Source organism: Nelumbo lutea, chromosome 1, assembly GCF_056320005.1.
Source record: "Nelumbo lutea isolate HS-2025 chromosome 1, American lotus-T2T, whole genome shotgun sequence".
NCBI lineage: Eukaryota > Viridiplantae > Streptophyta > Magnoliopsida > Proteales > Nelumbonaceae > Nelumbo > Nelumbo lutea.
In genome coordinates this window covers 84,381,446-84,400,647 of record NC_142684.1, presented here as the reverse complement: position 1 = coordinate 84,400,647, position 19,202 = coordinate 84,381,446, and the positions used below count along the sequence as shown (strand labels likewise).

The window sequence follows — 19,202 nt, the reverse complement described above, 5'->3', positions numbered from 1 at the left end:
TCACCTCTCCGACACGAGTAGAGAAGTCCTAGTCTGCTTCTTCGGCATAAGCAGCTTAAAAACCTGGCTGCCTCTTAGGCAAGTGCTTGTTAAAACCCAGTCGCTTTGGCATGGGTAAGACAGAGTTGCCCGAGCACAGACATGTCAGGCATGCACACCCTACAGTGTCTGCTCACCCTGGCATACATTAACGGTTAGAATATTCCTATTTGAGTTAAGCTCGCCAGTTCGGGTGTAATTTATACTTAAAAGATTACAACTATTTAACCAAGCTCGGAGGCTCGGGACATCAAGTATTTACAAAGGGGGTCCAAGAAAAGAGGCATCAGTCACTTTGGGGCTCCTCATCCCCAGTAGAGGCATCGACGAGCGGATGTCTCCATGTGATCCTTGGCGGCATCAACTCCCTCCCCCTTTTCCGTTGTCTCATCATCGATAGGGTCGTCCTCACTCTCATCCTCAGAGTCCAGGTCCTTTGCGACTTCGACGTCCATTTTCTTAGTGATTTTATACGTGGTGATGGTGTTAAGATCGAGGTGGGGAAATTTATGCCAGGTCAACCACCTGCTGAGCTTAAATCCCTTACTGTAGCTGCTGTCTCGACCTTAACTCTTTTCACAGTACTCCGCCGAAGACTTATACTCCTCGACAGCCTTATCCTTGGCATCCTCCATCGCCTGGAGCAGAATCTTAGTCTGTTCCTTCACTAATGCCTCGAGGTTCTCGTTCTCTCTCTTCAGAGCCACCTCGCGCTCCTCAAGTTGCTTCTTCTCCACTTCGAGCTCTTTCTTCTCCACCATCAGCAGAGTCAGTAACTCCTTCTTAGCTTGCACATCATTGTTCAATTGGTTTATCTCGCTACAAGCTAAGTTGAGCTCGGAGTGGGCACTTTAGGAGGATTCCTCGGCTTCGAGAGCTCCTTTAAGTTCACCTCCAACTGGTAGGCCAGTGCGTGGATTGAGGAGTTCACCTGCCAAAAGAAGAAAACAAGTATCAGTATCATGAAAATCTAAGTATAAAGTAGCCTGAAGAATAGAATACCTACCACCATACAGTGTGTGGCCGCTCTAGCCCCAAGTTGAGCAACCGGTAAGTCATCCCAACAAGCTACTTACCACCATATAGGCTCTGCAATCTGTACCAAGGTACCCACCTCGGCCCCAGTGGACTCACTACTCCAATCTAGAAGGCTATCTAAGCTAAGACTAGGCATACTAATGGAAAGGACAACAAAATCGAAAGTAAAGGAAGGCGAACTCACCAAAAAGAAGACTAAAGAAAGCAAGATGACCTCGAACCCGGGAATAGCTGACACCGAGCGGGGATACCTGAACGTGACCTTAAGGACTTTGGATTTGCGGTTTTGTGGTGAAGAAAATGGACCCTTCGGCCCCTATTTATAATTGTTATATCCAGGGATCAATGACCGAGATTTGCATGATCCAACGACTCCTAGGAAAATCGGTTGCATGCTACTTGAGGTTGAAATCAGTTTAGCGCGCGTTTTGACGTCCGCGTAGCTTATAATCGACTTAATGTCTGTGCGTACTTGATACGTGATCTGGATCACTTCCTGGTTGAGCCAAATGGTCAAACAGGTCCGACCAATGGTCCACCCTCCATATCACCTAGACTTCGTGCCAAATTCACCTGGGCTCGTCATGAACTCCCCGCGTCGGGTTTGGACCCCTGGCACGAGGAGTGGGGGGCAATTGATGAGGGGTAATTTGGAATGACCTAGTAGGTAAAGGTCACGTGGATGCGATCTGCTTGTAGGATGACAACTCTGCGAGAGGAGCCTAGTCAGTAGTTTTTAGAGCTTGGGTGCTCAGTCACCTTGGTACAAACCCACCTCGGCTCAAAGCCACCTCGGCACAAAGCCACCTCGGCTCAAATCCACCTCTACATAAAAGTCTCCTTGGCTTAAGAGTCACCTTGGTATAGAGGCACCTTGACACCTAAGGCAGTTCGGGGCCCATGAACCAAAGTGTCACATAATCGACTCCAGAAGCTTCTTAGCAATTTTTATGTGTGTTTGGAATTAACATGGGTGTAAAACTACACCCAGAATTAAAAATGCCTATTAATGTCAAATTCAACTATTTTGGAATAAAAGCCTATGTGAGAACTACTGCACGGAACCATGTGCTGACTCCCGAGGAAAGAAAGAAACTTCACACCGCCCACCTCTATACAACAAAACTACTCCCCACTTCCCTCCTATCCCCTTTCACACACACTCTCTCTCTTCCTTTCTGGATGACTCTCGCATGATTGCATCCATGGAGAAACCCAAAATTGAACTAGAAGGTCAAACACCTGCAACCCACAAAGTTCTCTCACCCAACAATAGTGGAAGGAGGAGCAGCGCTTCCAACTCACTTGAGTTCAAGTTCTAGATGGTTAGAAACCCCTCCTTCCCACTTGATGAAGTTTTACTCCGCTCCACCTCCCTTCCCACCACTCCAACCCACTTGACTTAGAACCCAAAGCCAATCAGAGGAGGTGCACACTCCATAACTCGAATTAGAGCCTGGGCCAAGACCAGAGTCAACAGCTTTGTTATTTGAGTCATAGCTTGTATTTTCAAAATTCAAGCGATGGGGGGACATTTTCAAGAAGGGTGGAAGGAAAGGACAGTTGTGGCATCCTCTACAACCACCAACAATCATGAAGACGGAGACAAAGACTAGAAGAAAGAAAGGAAAAGTAGCAGTGGCATGAACACAACGGAGCTCAACATCAATGTATGGTCATTCTCTAGGAGTCGTTCGGCTGGGAATATCAGCAACCGACCAAAGATGGCCGCTGGAGGGGCAGCTTCTCGGATGGTTAGTAGCTTCCCTTGTTTACATAGTGACTCGGTTGGTGAGTTTCGGAAATTGCCAAGTAGTCCTAGTCGAGGTGGAATCCATGTGGAGAGGAGTTGCCCAGTTTGGCAAGTACGGCGTGGAGGCTCGATGCAAGAAGCTCCAAGCCTCTGGCTTGGAATGCTGATAAGGGGGTAAAGAAGGAAGGATTAGAGAGTTGACGGAGCAAGAATATAGGTGGTGTTAGATAGTTGTATGCCCTTAGCTTCAATCAGAAATATGTACATTATGAATTTATTATAAATGATAAAGTACACATTTGATTCATGTTCCTGTGGTGTGTTTCTGTGTAATACCCTTAATCTGAACACTTAATGAGACTTGTGTTAGTTTAGAATGTACACAACCATTGGGTAAGTTTGGGGAGATTTATCCTACCAAGGCTAACACTGGTGTGCTACCAACTGTTGGGCTGTCTTGTCTTAGCTACCAGGGTGAGACCTGAAACACATGCAATGTAGGATTAATAGAACCTTTGAACTGGACCAAATTTCCAATATTGCCCAGGACCTTGGAGACAGATGGGCAAAAACTAGAAAGTTACACCTAACCCCTAGACTCGATTATGATACTACACTAGGTGTCGGATTGGGCTATCTTTGATGTATCAATCAGTGAGATCCTTAGTGGGAGTCAAAGCCTGTGTATGTTGGGACAATCCGAGAATTCATCTCAGTGGGTGATCATAGTGACAGGATCAGCCCCTTTGTCGGACAAAGGTAATGATTGGGGATGCAGTCTCTCTGATGGAAACCAAGACTGCCGGCAGCCGATTTCAATTGTTGAGATTTTGTTTTGCAAAATATATTTATATAAAGATATATCTATATATATATATATATATACATGTTATGGTTTCAAAATGATTTGCAAAATGTTTTAATTCCCGGGATCCATGTAAGTAGAGAGTGCAACACTACTCCTTGCAGTTGAGGGGAGGTCCTCCCTTGTCGGGTAGTGTATGATCATTATGGGCTGAGAGGCTAAGTGTAAGTCCATTGAGGATAATACCTGATAGGCTAATCTTGCATCTACCCACAGACCCTAGGTGTTACAAGGTGGCTTGGCACAGGGACCACTTAGGGTAAGTGTTGGGCCCATAGAACCCATAAGATGGGTTTCATGGGTTGCACTATCCATAACAGTGTATTCGGCCAAGCCTTGTAACAAAGGCTGACTGAACCCATGTGACTGATGTGTATATCAATGTTTGGGTCCCATGCCATACAAGGAAGCCCAATTGGGCAGCAGTTTGGAAGGGTAGGTGTGTACATAAACTTAAATGGGCCTTAAGCCCATTTCAAATTGGGCTGATTTGATCAGTCAATTAAAGGGGGTGAATTCTGAGATGGATCAGTAGATAGGATTGGGCCTAGACCCTATCTACTTAGAGAGTCTAAGATCTAAATAAGATTTAGATATGGAAGCCTCCTAATTAGATTAGGAGATGGCTGATCTGATCTGCAGATAAGATAAGGGTTCTCCCTTATCACTTAAAGGGACTTCTAATCCAAATATAATTTGGATCAGTAGCTCCTAATAGGATTAGGAGCTGGTCCCTTTAAATCTATAAAAGGAGGAAGGGGTGGCAGCCTTTAGACATGCAACCTAAGACTCTTGTCTTCAGAGTTGAAATCACAGAAGAGAGATTTCTGCAACCTCTGCAAAATCTCTCTTGCCGCTTCCTGTCGTCGCCATTACCTTCAGTTCGATCTCCAGTTCTTGGGAGAAATCAAGATCTGATCTTATACCAATCTTTTGGGAAAAGATTGATTGGAGCTGTACTCACAAGCCTCCAGTTGATTATTGTGAAGGGTCAAGTTCTTTCGAAGAACATGGCTAATTCAGATCCATCCTGCACTGCACCATCTTCAGTGGGAGCAGTCTTTGGATTCTTCTTTGGGCGTGAACACCTCCATTGGGAGATACTAATAATTCGTATCAGGTACAACCTCCCTCCTACTCCTTTTGCTTTAGATCTGGTTTGGTTCATGGTTCAAGATTGATCATTGAAAAATATGTTTTCTAAAATAGGGAATTCGACTCCCTACAAAGATGGGAGAATTTTTTTTGAAATTCGCCCAGTCCATTCTGCAAGACTTGGGCATCCATGTGATGGATATCCCATCCCTTCAGTGGTATCAGAGCCATGGTTCAAATCTTGAATCAATTTAATTCAGATCTGAACCTGCGCAATTGGGCAAAAGGTGTTCTACCCAATTTGCGTAGAAAAGTGTTTTTGGGAATTTGCTCCCAAAATTATGGGGAGAATAATCTCAAATTAAACTTTATCTAAATTTGATTATTGTTTAGAATAATTCTTTATGAATTTCTTGATTTATGGGATGTTCGTACAAGAGGAGATCGAATTCTTGGTTTGCGCAGGGAACCTGCAAGATTTGCAGTTTCTTGATTTATTCATTACATTTGGTCTGTAAATAATTTTTTTTTATTATTTTTAGACTCAATGTATTAGGTATTCCATCTAATGTAATTATAATAGAAATTAGGTTTTCTATTTATTATTTTTTTTTGATCGAAGATGGCGGCGCAAGGAAGGAGATTTCGCAGATGGGACATTCGCTACCTGCGATTTGTAGTTTGTGAAACTGCACTCTGTGATCTAACCTTTGTTTTGTATGATGGATTGTACGAACAACCCTGGATTGACTAATTCTTGTTTTGTTTTATCAATTCTTTAATTTCAGATTATTTTCTTGAATTAAAGATTTAATTAAAGATCAAACCCTAGACCCATTCGAACCAAGATTGGTTGAAATTGTTTGGACCGAATCTAGGGTTCGATCAAGGCTGAATATCAACTTTTTTTGTTTAATGGGCCTATGAATTGATAATTAATTGGATATTCAATTCGGCCCAACATGTAAGGTCCAGTTTTAAATTGTTAAAACCGCCAAAAGCTCATTTCAAAGGATAAAGCTATATGGGATGAACTGGGTAACCCTAATTCAGCCCATATACCTAGATGATATTAATTGTTAATATTATGGATTAAAATGGGTTTCAAATGGGTTTTTACAAATAATTAGTTGATTGGATCAATTCCTCCCTGCATGTGATGTATGGATGTGTGATGTGTTTCGTTTATGGGCCATAAGTGGTTGGCCCATGAAGATTCGATAGTGGCTCTTGTGCACACCATGGCTTAATGCACATCATTGCCATGGTGTCCCTCCTGGTCATTGGATGACCTCCCTCAATGGTGGACCCCACACCTCTTGAAGAGGTTACGTGCGGAACTCTAGCCAATTTAGGCCCACCGAAATCTGGCTTTATGAAAGTCAGTGGGAGCCACTTTGGTTTGACCTTAAATTAACTAGGGCATAATTCTTGTTCCCTCCAGTAAATATGAGTGCACGTGATAGGGAGATTCATATGATGAACTCTTTAAAGACCTTCCATCATTAGCATGAGGATGTGTCCTTCAGTAATGAGGAAACGCACCAGAAAATGGGTTATCCATTTGCTGTTGGGCTTGTCCAAGTGTTTCATAAGATGATTGCGACGTGATAGACCGATGTGGGAGGGGCTTCACCTGAAAATGGGAACTCTCTCATGGTACCTTAGCGTTCACGAATATGATGGGTGAGCACTCACTGGACAGAAAGGTTTACCTAAAAATGGATCTGAACCTTGTCTGATAGAGGCCAAAGGGAAAATTCATATGATGAGTGGATATGATCCTTCACAAAAAGGTGGTGGAGTTTTGCAGCTAAAAAAGTTGGCTCCATGCACCCTATGTGGTTTCCCACAATTACAGAGACAAGTCGCTGTCTCTGTCCCTGAGAAGGAAAAACTCATAGATGAACAAATGGGAATAGAACATAGATTAAAATCCATGTATGTGATATGAACATGAATCAAATAAGGTTGTGGACTGATATTTTCTGTTTTATCAGAAAATGACAAGCGGACAATTTGCAAAGCTTCTTGATGACAACAAGATTAAGTGCCCAAACTATGCCGACTGGTATCGTAACCTAATGCTGGTTTTAACATCCGAAAAATTGGATAAGGTAGTCAAATCTTCTGCCCTGGAGCATCTAGGTGATAGGGCTTCTGAATCCCGTAGGAGGGAATTCCAAGATTGGGAGGATAAAAATTCCCTAGCCCGCTGCTATGTCATTGCTTCTTTGGACAACTCAATACAGAGGCTGTTCGATCAGATCGAACTCGCTAAGGACATATTGGACAGTCTGAAAACAATGTACGAAGAGCAAGACCATTCTACTCAGTAGAAGGTCTTGAAAATGTTCATGACCGCTCAGATGTCCAAGGGGCAAAAAGTTCATGACCATTGTTTTCGGATAATGGGATATATTAACGAGTTGGAAGCCCTTGGATCCGGACTAGATCTTGGCACTCAAGTGGATGCCATTTTGAACTCCTTGCCCTCTTCCTTCAATGGGTTCATATTAAACTACAATATGAACAAGCTGAATGTCAGCGTCCAAGAGCTCAGCAATATGTTGCAAAGGGCCGAGGACTTACTTAAGAAGGATGAGCCTGTGGTGATACTTGTTGAAGCTAACAAAATGGGCAAGAAAAAGAGGAAAGCAAAGAAGCCTTAGAAGAAGACTACCAAGCCCAAAAAGCAGAAGAAGGATAGGACAACAGATGCATGTCACTTCTGCAAACAAACCGGCCACTAGAAGATGAACTGTCCTCAGTACCTGGAATCCAAGAAAGGTAATTTTGAATCTTGTGTCATAGAAACCAACTTATTGGTGGCTTCTGCGTGTATTGACTCCGGGGCTTCAACTCATGTGTGTAACTCACTGCAGGGGTTCAAGGTAAGCAGAAGGCTGAATGATGGAGAAGTGATGCTCTACTTGGGGACTTCTGCAAGCGTTGCAGCTACGACAATAGGCACCGTAGAATTAAAATTTAGAGAAGGAAATATTGTACATAAAGATTGTCTTTTTGTGCAAAATTTAAGAAGAAATTTGATTTCTGTCTAAAAACTATGTGCGGATGGATATTCTGTCTTTTTCAGTAATACGATTACTATTAAAAGAAACAATAAATTCATCGTATATGGGGAACTGGAGAATGGTCTCTATGTTCTACATCCTTCTCTAGAAACTAATATTGCCGAAACTACATCGGTTGAAATCCCCAAGAATAGAGCACGTGATACAGTTAATCCCACATGCTTGTGGCATTACCGACTTGGCCATATCGGTATTGACTGAATCACAAGACTGGTAAAGGATGGTCCTTTGGATTTTTTTACTGTAGAAGATCTTCCCACTTGTGAGCCTTGCCTTCAGGGTAAGATGACAAAGAGGCCATTTAACGGTAAGCCTTAAAGATGTACATGCATGCTTGACGTTATATATACTAATGTATGTGGTCCTTTCAGTGTTAGGACCCGTAACCAACACGTGTATTTCATTACATTCACCGATGACTATTCTCGGTATGGTTACATGTACCTAATGAGACATAAGTCTGAATCCTTTGAAAAGTTCAAAGAGTTCAGTGAAAGAATGGTAGGATCCATCTGATGGACGCCATGAAGGGTGTGGAATGGGTGGGCGAATTTCAAAAAAATTCCTACATTCTTCCAACTAGGAATCATATTCCCTAAATTTAGAATACATTATTCAAGGATTCTTCTTGAACCATAATCAAACCAGATCTGAACCAAAAGGAAACAGGAAGGATTATACCTGATCTGGAGAAACAATATCTCCTAAAGTTGGTGTTGACGCCCAAAGAAGAAACCAAAATCCGCTCCTGCTGAAGATGACACAGCTGTGGATGGAACGGAACCAGCAGGGTGCATCCTACACACTAGATTCTTCGCAAGAATCCTCTGGAAACCTTGAACAACGAATCTTTTTGGTCTTTCTTGCAAGACTGTTGTCAAGAACTGATTTCTTGACTTCCTGTTGCTGCAAAGATCCAATCTTCCAACAGGGAATGGCAGCTACTGGAGGAGGAGAAATCTAGGGACGAAGAGGGCATAACTGTCTCTTCTCTCTAGAGTCTGTGAGAAATCAAATCTCAATTCGCAGGAGGTGTCTCTAGCTTACACAAAAACCCTAGTTCGAAATCTAGTATTTTTCACTTAGGGTTTTTCTCCTCTTTCTTCTTGATTAAGAAACCTCCCAATGTTTTTGTGAGTTATCCCAATCCAAATCAGTATTTGGATAGGGGATAATCTTAATCCTATCTGCGGATTAAGTTAGTTAACTCCTGATCTTATCAGAATGTTACTAGATTCAAATCTAATTTGAATTTGGTCTCTTAGATGGATAAGGTTAAAGACCCAATCCTTTTACTGACGTTAATCTCAGATTCGCCCCATGAACAGGTGATCATATCAGCCCAGTTCGAAATGAGCTTTTGGCCCATTAAGTGTTCAGTGTTTAACCAGTTTCCAATCTACTGCCCAGTTGGGCTTCTTTGTATGGCATGGGACCCAAGCATTGATCTACACACCAGCTACATGGGTTCGGCCCTGCCTTTATTACAAGGCCTAGCCGAATTCACTGAAAGACTCAGTGACCCCCTTGAGCCCATCACATGGACCCTATGGGCCCAACACTTACATTAAGTGGTCCCTGGGCCAAGCCATCTTATAAAAACCCAAGGACTGTGGGCAGGTGCAAGATTAGCCCATCAGGTATTATCCTAAATGGCCTTACACTCAACCTCTCAGCCCATAATGATCAAGCACTGCCTGACAAGAGAAGACCTCTCTCTCGGCTGCAAGGAACAATGCCGTACTTTCCACTCACATGGATCCCGGGAATTAAAACCTTTTGCAAATCTTTTGAAACCATACATACACACACACACACCACATATATATATATATATATATATATATATATATATATTAATTTTGTAAAACAAAATTCCAACGATTGAAATCAACTGCCGGCAATTTGGTTTCCATCAGAGAGAGTGCATTCCCGATCATTACCATTGTCCAAGAAAGGGGCTGATCCTGTCACTATGACCACTCACTCAGATGAATTCTCAGACTGCCCCAACATGTCTAGGTTTTGACCCCCACTAAGGAACTCACTGATTGACACATCAAAGACAACCCGATCCGACACCTAGTGATGTGTCATAATCGAGTCTAGGGGTCAGGTGTAACTTTCCAGTTTTGCCCATCTATCTCCATACTGGAAATCTGGTCCGGTTCAAGGGTTCAAGCAATTCCATACTGCATGTGCCTTGGGTCTTACCCTGATGGCCGAAACAAGCCATCCCAACACTTGGTGGCACATCACTATCAGCCTTGGCAGGATAAATCTCCCCAGACTTATCCAATGGCTGTGAACATTTAAAACTAACACAAGTTTCTATAAGTGTTCAGCTTTAGGGTCTTACACAGAATTATACCAAACAACATAAATCAAACATGCACTTTAATTTATTTCCACTAAATAACAAAAGTACATTAAATCCGATTGAAGCTAAGGGCATACAAGACTGTCTAACAGCTCCCACTTGCACTTAGGTCCAATCTGGTACAAGTCGGAGTCCCATACTTTCCACGTGTTTCTCAAACACCTTCTGTGTCAATGGCTTAGGTAATGGGTCTGCCACATTATCCGCTGATGCTACCTTCTGAATTAGGATGTCCCCTCTACCAACGATCTCCCGCAGTGCATGGTACTTCCTCTCGATGTGCTTTGACTTCGAGTGGGCCCGAGGCTCTTTAGCTTGGGCGATCAATCCATTGTTGTCATACAACAACATGATGGGTGATGTGCTGGACAAAATCACTCCCAATTTGTGTATGAATTTGTTTATCCACATGGCTTCCTTGGCAGCTTCACTTGCGGCAATGTACTTGGCCTCGGTTGTGGAGTTTGCAGTGGGCCCATGTTTGCTGCTTTTCTAGCAAACAACACACGATCCTATCATGAAAACATACCCAGATGTAGACTTTCTATCATCTGGATCTGATTGGAAATCGGCATCGAATACCAGACAAAACTCTTTTGTCTTTCGAAGGTATTTAAGTATGTCTTCACAACAGTCCAATGCTCCTGCCCTGGGTTAGCCTAGAATCTGCTTACCACACTCACCGCCTGAGCTATGTCCGGGCGAGTGCACAGCATGGCATACATTATGCTCCCTACGGCTGAGGCATAGGGAACGTCTCCCATGCCCTCAATCTCCTTAGAAGTCTTGGGAGACATCTTCTTGGAGAGAGTTACTCCATGTCTGAAAGGAACATTTCCTTTCTTGGAGTTTTCCATGCTGTACCTTTTGAAAATTTTGTCAATGTAAGCAGCCTGGGATAATCCAATTATCCACTTCGATCTATTTCTATAGAGTCGAAGACCCAATATGTATGAAGCTTCTCCAAGGTCTTTCATGGAGAATTGCTGTGATAGTCATACCTTAGCCGAAGTCAACATTCTACATCATTCCCAATGAGTAGGATATCGTCCACGTACAATACCAAAAATGTAATCTTATCCCCACTGGACTTCCCGTAAACACAGGGCTCATTCGGATTCTGCTCAAAGTCAAACGTTTTGACGGCAGAATCAAAACAGATGTTCCAACTCCTAGAAGCCTGCTTAAGTCCATATATGGATCTATTGAGCTTACATACCATGTGTTCCTGACTAGTAGTAATGAAGCCTTGCGACTGCTGCATGTAGATATGTTCACTAAGATCTCCATTCAGGAACGTGGTTTTGACATCCATTTGCCAAATCTTGTAGTTATGGTATGCTGCTACAGCTAGCAGGATCCTAATGTATTTCAGCATGGCTACGGGCGAAAAGGTTTCCTCATAATCGATGCCTTCTTTTTGAATATACCTTTTCGCCACTAAGCGATCTTTGAAGGTCTCAATCCTGCCATCGGGGCCATTTTTCCTCTTGTAGATCCATTTGCAACCAACTGCTTTTACCCCGGAGGGCGGATCTACTAGAGTCCAGACTCCATTGGTCTCCATCGAGTCCATCTCAGCTCTCATGGCCTCCATCCACATCTGGGAATCTATGTCTAACATAGCTTCTACGTAAGTCACGGGATCCTCTTCACTAGTCAAGGCTTCCACCATGTAGGTATCCTGGTCATAACCATATCGGACTGGTGGTCTGGATACCCGGGTGGACCTTCTAGGTTGGTCACTACCTGGAACTTGTGAGACATCTCCCACTGCTCCTGAGCTCTCATCACCAAGAACTATTTCCTGACGGTGAGTGTCCATGATGTATTCAGATTCTAGGCAACGACTGGGCATGAGCATTGGACTACTATGAAATGCATACTTAAGTACCTTCGAAGGACAGTTTTGTCTGGTATTCGATAGTAGTTCACTACAGATCCAAAGATATACAGATGCGGATTTCCAGTCAGATTCGGATGATAGAAAGTCTACATTTGGATATGTTTTCACGATAGGATCATGTGCTTTTGCTGAAAAAGCAGCAAACAGGGGTCCACAACAGACTCCACAACCGGGGCCAAATACATTGCTGCAAGTGAAGTTGCCAAGGAAGCTGTGTGGATGAAGAAGTTCGTTCACGAATTGGGAGTAGTTCTGTATAGCACATCAGCAATTGCTCAGGCTAAGGAGCCACGAGCCCACTCGAAGTCGAAGCACATCGAGAGGAAGTACCACGTACTCCGGGAGATTGTTGGTAGAGGGGACATCTTGATTCAGAAGGTAGCATCAGCGGAGAATGTAGTAGACCCATTGACTAAGCCACTGACACATAAAGTGTTCGAGAAACACGTGGAAAGTATGGGACTCCGGTTTATACTAGATTGGACCTAAGTACAAGTGGGAGTTGTTAGACAATTGTATGTCCTTAGCTTCAATCAGAAATATGTACATTATGAATTTTTTATAAATGAATAAAGTACACATTTGATTGATGTTCCTGTGGTGTGTTTCTGTGTAATACCCTTAAACTAGACACTTAATGAGACTTGTGTTAGTTTAGAATGTTCACAGCCATTGGGTAAGTCTGGGGAGATTTATCCTGCCAAAGCTGACACTGATGTGCTGCCAACTGTTGGGGTGGCTTGTCTCAGCTACCAGGGTGAGACCCGAAGCACATGTAGTGTAGGATTAATAGAACCTTTGAACTAGACCAGATTTCTTGTATTGCCCTGGACCTTGGAGACAGATGGGCAAAAACTAGAAAGTTACACCTAACCCCTAGACTCGATTATGATACTACACTAGGTGTCGGATTGGGCTGTCTTTGATGTACCAATCAGTGAGATCCTTAGCGGGGGTCAAAACTTGGGTATGTTGGGACAGTCCGAGAATTCATCTGGGTGGGTGATCATAGTGACAGGATCAGCCCCTTTGTCGGACGAAGGTAATGATCGGGGATGCACTCTCTTTGATGGAAACCAAGACTGCCAATAGCCGATTTTAATTGTTGAGATTTTGTTTTGCAAAATATATATATACATGTTATGGTTTCGAAATGATTTGCAAAAGGTTTTAATTCCCGGGATCCATGTAAGCAGAGAGTGCAACACTATTCCTTACAATCGAGGGAGAGGTCCTCCATTGTCGGGTAGTGTATGATCATTATGGGCCGAGAGGTTAAGTGTAAGACCATTGAGGATAATACCTGATGGGGTAATTTTGCATCTGCCCACAGTCCCTAGGTGTTACAAGGTGACTTGGCGCAGGGACCACTTAGGGTAAGTGTTGGGCCCATAGTGCCCATAAGATGGGCTTTAGGGGGTGCACTGTCCATAACAGTGTATTCGGCCAGGCCTTGTAACAAAGGCTAGGCTGAACCCATGTGGCTGATGTGTAGATCAATGTTTGGGTCCCACACCATACAAGGGAGCCCAACTGGGCAACAGTTTGGAAGGCTAAGTGAGTACATAACTTTAAATGGGCCTTAAACCCATTTCGAACTGGGCTGATTTGATCAATCAATTAAAGGGGGCAAATTATGAGATGGATCAGCTGATAGGATTGAGCCTAGACCCTATCCACTCAGAGAGTCCAAGATCTAAATACAATTTAGATCTGGAAGCCTCCTAATTAGATTAGGAGATGGGTGATCTGATCTGCAGATAAGATAAGGGTTCTCCCTTATCACTTAAAGGGACTTCTAATCCAGATATAATTTGGATCAGTAACTCCTAATAGGATTAGGAGCTGGTCCCTTTAAATCTATAAAAGGAGGAAGGGGCGGCAGCCTTTAGACATGCAACCTAAGACTCTTGTCTTCAGAGTTGAAATCACAGAAGAGAGATTTCTGCAACCTCTGCAAAATCTCTCTTGCCGCTTCCTTCCTGTCGCCGCCATTACCTTCAGTTCGATCTCTAGTTCTTGGGAGAAATCAAGATCTGATCTTGATACCAATCTTTTGGGAAAATATTGATTGGAGCTGTACTCACAAGCCTCCAGTTGATTTTTGCGAAGGGTCAAGTTCTTTTGAAGAGCATTGTTGATTTTTCTCCATCCTGCACTACACCATCTTCAGTGGGAGCAGTCTTTGGATATTTCCTTGTGCATGAACACGTCCATTGGGAGATACTAATTCTTCGTATCAGGTACAACCTCCCTCCTACTCCTTTTGCTTCAGATCTGGTTTGGTTCATGGTTCAAGATTGATCATTGAAAAATATATTTTTCTAAAATAGGGAATTCGATTCCCTGCAAAGATGGGAGAAATTTTTTTTTGCAATTCTGCTAGTCCATTCCGCAAGATTTGGGCGTCCATGTGATGGATATCCCATCCCTTCAGGTGGTGGTGGAGCCAGAGCAAGGGTTTTGAATTTGAATGTTCCGATGTGTATAGGGTACCATTCCCATTTGAGTTGCAAGAACGATGCGAGTAGCACCACTTGGTAATGATTGTTGTCATGGATAGGGCCGCAATGTGGCGAGCTCTAGATCTGGTACCTTCTGTTCGTTGCGAGATGGGGATGATGACAGCCTAAGAGCATCCTCTATGTTCTAAGATTAGGGCATTCAAATCTGTGAAAGACAAAGAGAAAAGAAGAGAAAGAGCGAAAGAGAGGGAGGGAGTGGAAGAGAAGAGGTGACCAGCAGAACGGTGGTGAGGGTGCTAGCGAAGTGCTCGATGATAAGAGAGAGGATCAGAGGAGACGAAGATTTGTTGGTTGATTTAGAGTTTTTACACCTTGTTTAGTTTGATGGAGTTTTACATTGAAAATATCGATGTATAAAATACATCGGTAATCGAAGTAAAAAAAATCAAAAATCAATTTTACATCGATTTTTTGTGCATTTTTACACCCCATCCAAATGGCCGCAAAATAGGATTGGAATGTAAAAATACACCGAACCGGGTTTTACACCCCATCCAAACACAGCCTAAAAAAAATCTGTAATTCAACTAAAGAGTAGGGGTGCAAATGGTCCATTCAAATCTCAATTCGAATCTGTTCCTATTTGGTTGAATTCGGGTATCCTCTTGTTAGATTTTTTTAATCAGATGGAATTGAAAATAAAATCATTCTAAAAATCAGATTGAATTTGAATTACTTCCTATCTATATATATGGTTGACGAAATGTTTGTGTTTTTTGTTTTTCTTTGTATAGACCATTTTAAGTATTTCTTTTTTTTTCCCTGTTAAAAATTTGTTAAACTTTACATACTTATGGGTTAGCAAATCCCATCAAATCAGATTCAGATATCCAATGGGATTCCAATTCAAATTGATCTTTGTGAGATCTGTCAAATAATCAAATCAGATTGGATTTGGATGTAGGATTTACATTATTGGATCAGATTGAGATATACCCCTATCCGAATCCAATCTGATTTGTTCACTTCCTACTAGAGAGAGCAACCCTACTTGCTTTCCTATCATATACTTCTGGTCGAAGGTGATGAAGACGTTAAATAAGATGGTTTATTAGTTTTGGGTAAAATAGAGAGAACCATATTGTACATTGAGGGTAGTGACACTTGGTCCTGGAGCTTCCATTTGCAACAGAGAGCTACTCTATGATTTTAGGTTTCCACACTTTGCTCTTGTCGTTAACATTCCTTTAGTTTAGTAGATTTATCCGACCACTTTTTTCCCTTTCCTTTATTGTATCTTCAAGATACAAGTTTTGAACTTCTCCAACAATCTACTATTGTTGGTTCGTTCTCACTAACAATAAAAGAAAGGGAAAATGTTCTCCTAAAAAGTTAGTTTTATGCTGATAGAATGCTAGTGATGGAATTTAATAATACATTGTAGTTCTATATTGCAAGTAAGAATTTCGGGACCTAAGTTTCACTATCCCTCCTTAGGCTGCCTTTGGATGCAGTGCTATTTTATTTGTACTAGTACAAATGTAAGGAATGCAAATTCTGGTTAATTTTTGTTTTGGGCTTTACTTTATTCTCGTTAATTCTGTCTCAATTTACTTCCTTTACACTGCAACAATCAAACAAAATGAGGTAGAATTTGAAATAAAAATAAAACAAAATTTATACCCAAATCATTTACACTACCATAGTTTTGCATCAGTGCAAATAAAATTGCAGGAGTGAGGTTCTCTGTTCTTTTTCAACACCTATGCTATGATCCAGATTTCACACAGTTGATTAAACAATAAAATGGATACGTAAATGAAAAGGTCATCTTGATTCCTTGTAATGAATTGAAGATGCTCTTTCATTGTAGGCTTCAGGACTTGTGTTTTTAAAACTCCAAAGCCCAATTGCCCAATATTTTAGTCTGTCTTTGGGCCTTAAAGTGTTTTGGACTTTAAATCATGTTTCAAAAGAAACACTTATCATATGCTTAAAAGTTAAAACACCTTTTTTCACATGTTTGTTCATCACAGTTTAAAGGAAAATTTAATTTATTCAAGGGATAGGTTAAAAGTATTGATATTCTCAATACATGTTGAATTGCCACATCATATCCTATCATCTACATCGTTTAAATCCAACTAACTCTTAATATATGGCTTTATCAGTGACCCTTAAAAACGATGTATTTATATATTTTGAACCTATTAAATTATTTTACTAACTGATCTAGCGTGAACTTCAAAACTTTTCTTTAAAATGCATCTATGAAGTTGTTCAATGACGCATGTGGCTTAGTCCCTTTTAGATGTGATTCCCTCACCAAGAACTTTTCACACCAGTCACACGAGCTCCCAACCCTCAATTTTCAAAGAAAATACACACATAATTGGGATGTCTTGGAAACAGGTCATTAAGCTACATTATTAAGACTGAGCAGTTGGATACTTTTAAAATGCTCTATATCAAACTTTAATTTTTTTTTTTAATCTCTACATATAAAAGATTTACTCCCATTCCCTTTCGTCCAACTTTTGTTACCTATAATACTCTTTAATTTTTATTTACACAAAATTTCATTTTATTCTTATAATATATCTATATACATATGCTAAGTTGAAATGTGTAGGAAGAAAAAATGAGAATGCAAGAAATAGAATCTATTAGTAACTTTTGCTTTTTTTTTTTATTAGAAATTATAAGAATGCCGCTTAAAGACAAACCCCCTTATGTGATTGACTTATAATTTCCCCTATGTTATTTGAAAATTACTTGACTATCTCATATAAGATAAACCTTCAAATTTGTAATTGTCTCTATGGTATTTGAAAATTATAAGACTACCACATACAAGACAAATCTTCCAATTTAATTGATTCTAAGGTATTCAAAAATTACAGGAATGCCACATATAAGACAAATTTACTTTCTTTATTGCAATGTATATGATATTCAAAAATTACAACAATGCCATATATAACTATTTACAATTATGCCAACCTACAAAATAAAATTGATTTGTATTCTTTATTTACAATTACAATTATTTACATTTGAGAAAAAAAGATTTGTATTCTTTATTTAACAATAAAATTGATTTATTTATATTAAATTGACTTCAAAAGTGAAAATTTTAATTAATTATTAATTATTTTATTTTATTTTATTAAATATATTATCTATAATTTTTATTTATTGAATTCAACATGTGCCCAATATTTAGGGTTGTCAATGGGTCGGGTTTGGTTCTAGATAACTTGGACCAGTCATGTCCCAATAATAAATGAATAGCTACTTATTTATTTTATTACAATAAATAATTAATTAATTTATTTTACAAAATTAAGTAAATTATTATCCATAGATTTTTATTTATTCAATTTACTAAATTATTCAATTAGTTAATAATTTATTTTACTAACAAATTATTTCTCTTTCTCCTCGTGCCTAATAATTTATGGCTATCAATAGGTTAGGTCTGCATTAGGCAGGGGCGGAGCTTGGAATTTTTTATGAGGGGGCTAAAATATAAGTGGATTGGGGGGGGGGTAATTTAGGGCTATCAATAGGTTAGGTCTAGGTTAGGCAAGAGTAGAGTTAGGAATTTTTTTTTGAGGGGTACCAAATCTAAGTGGATTAGGGGGTAGGGGAATAAATATGGATGGTCATTAGGGGGCAAACATTGGGGTGGGGGAGTGGGAAAATATAGATGAAGAGTGGGGATTTGTTGGGCCATAGGGGGGCCATGGCTCCTTGGTGAGTTGGTGTCACATTGCCTCCACCCTGGGTCGGGACTAAACCTATTCATAGGCCACGCTCGGCTTTGCCTTTATATCAACAGAACATATTCAAGCCCAAGCTTGAGCATGACTAGATTATTGGGCCTAGATCTTGAGCCTAAGCTTGACCTCCATATAAACCCCAAAGCCTAGCTAGGAAATTGAGAAAAAAAAGATTTGTATTCTTTATTTAACAACAAAATTGATTTATTTATATTAGATTGACTTCAAAATTGAAAATTTTATTTATTTATTTATTATTTTATTTTATTAAATTAAATATATTATTATTTATAAATTTATACTTATTTTAAGTAGATCATTTTTCCTAAAAATTTTTAATTAAAAAATTTATCTTTTACAAATTCATTTTTCCTATACAATAATTTAGCTTTTACAAGCCCCTACAATGCAGGACCCTCCGCTAGTTAATTTATTAAAATAAATAAATATCCTTCTTTCTTCATTTATTTTTCTATAATATGTTTGCCATTGGTTCAGACGTTGGTATACCTATGATACTCCTTTTATTTAGGCAAATTTCCATCTTATCCTTATAATCCATTAATTCATTAATAGGTCAATGTTCAAACTATTATATATATATATATATATATATATATATATATATTAAAATACTTTGTTTTTCAAATGATTTCCTATTCTATCTTTGTTTCTTATTTATATCCTAATTTTAACAAATGATTTAAGCATTTATATGTCTAAAATACACATTATTTGCATAATTTCTTATTCTATTCTTTTAACTCTTAAACATTAGTCA

The 19,202-nt window shown here is 40.2% G+C and overlaps 1 protein-coding gene across 1 annotated transcript; it reads left to right on the top strand.

The window, feature by feature from the left end:
* Nucleotides 1-2,720: 2,720 nt before the first annotated feature.
* Nucleotides 2,721-14,715, top strand: LOC148875797 (uncharacterized). Its single transcript, XM_088965755.1, has 3 exons — nt 2,721-3,004; nt 3,201-3,223; nt 14,609-14,715. The coding sequence occupies exons 1-3, from the start codon at nt 2,721-2,723 to the stop codon at nt 14,713-14,715; spliced, it is 414 nt and encodes a 137-aa protein (XP_088821881.1).
* Nucleotides 14,716-19,202: the final 4,487 nt, after the last annotated feature.

What these genes read in the sequence shown, in the direction of transcription:
- LOC148875797 (XM_088965755.1), top strand. Translation starts at nt 2,721, where the DNA reads ATGAACACAACGGAGCTCAACATCAATGTATGGTCATTCTCTAGGAGT. An exon ending in CTTGGAATGCTGATAAGGGG is followed by an intron (nt 3,005 to 3,200) that starts GTAAAGAAGGAA and finishes GACTTGTGTTAG; the next exon opens with TTTAGAATGTACACAACCAT. An exon ending in AGAATGTACACAACCATTGG is followed by an intron (nt 3,224 to 14,608) that starts GTAAGTTTGGGG and finishes CCATCCCTTCAG; the next exon opens with GTGGTGGTGGAGCCAGAGCA.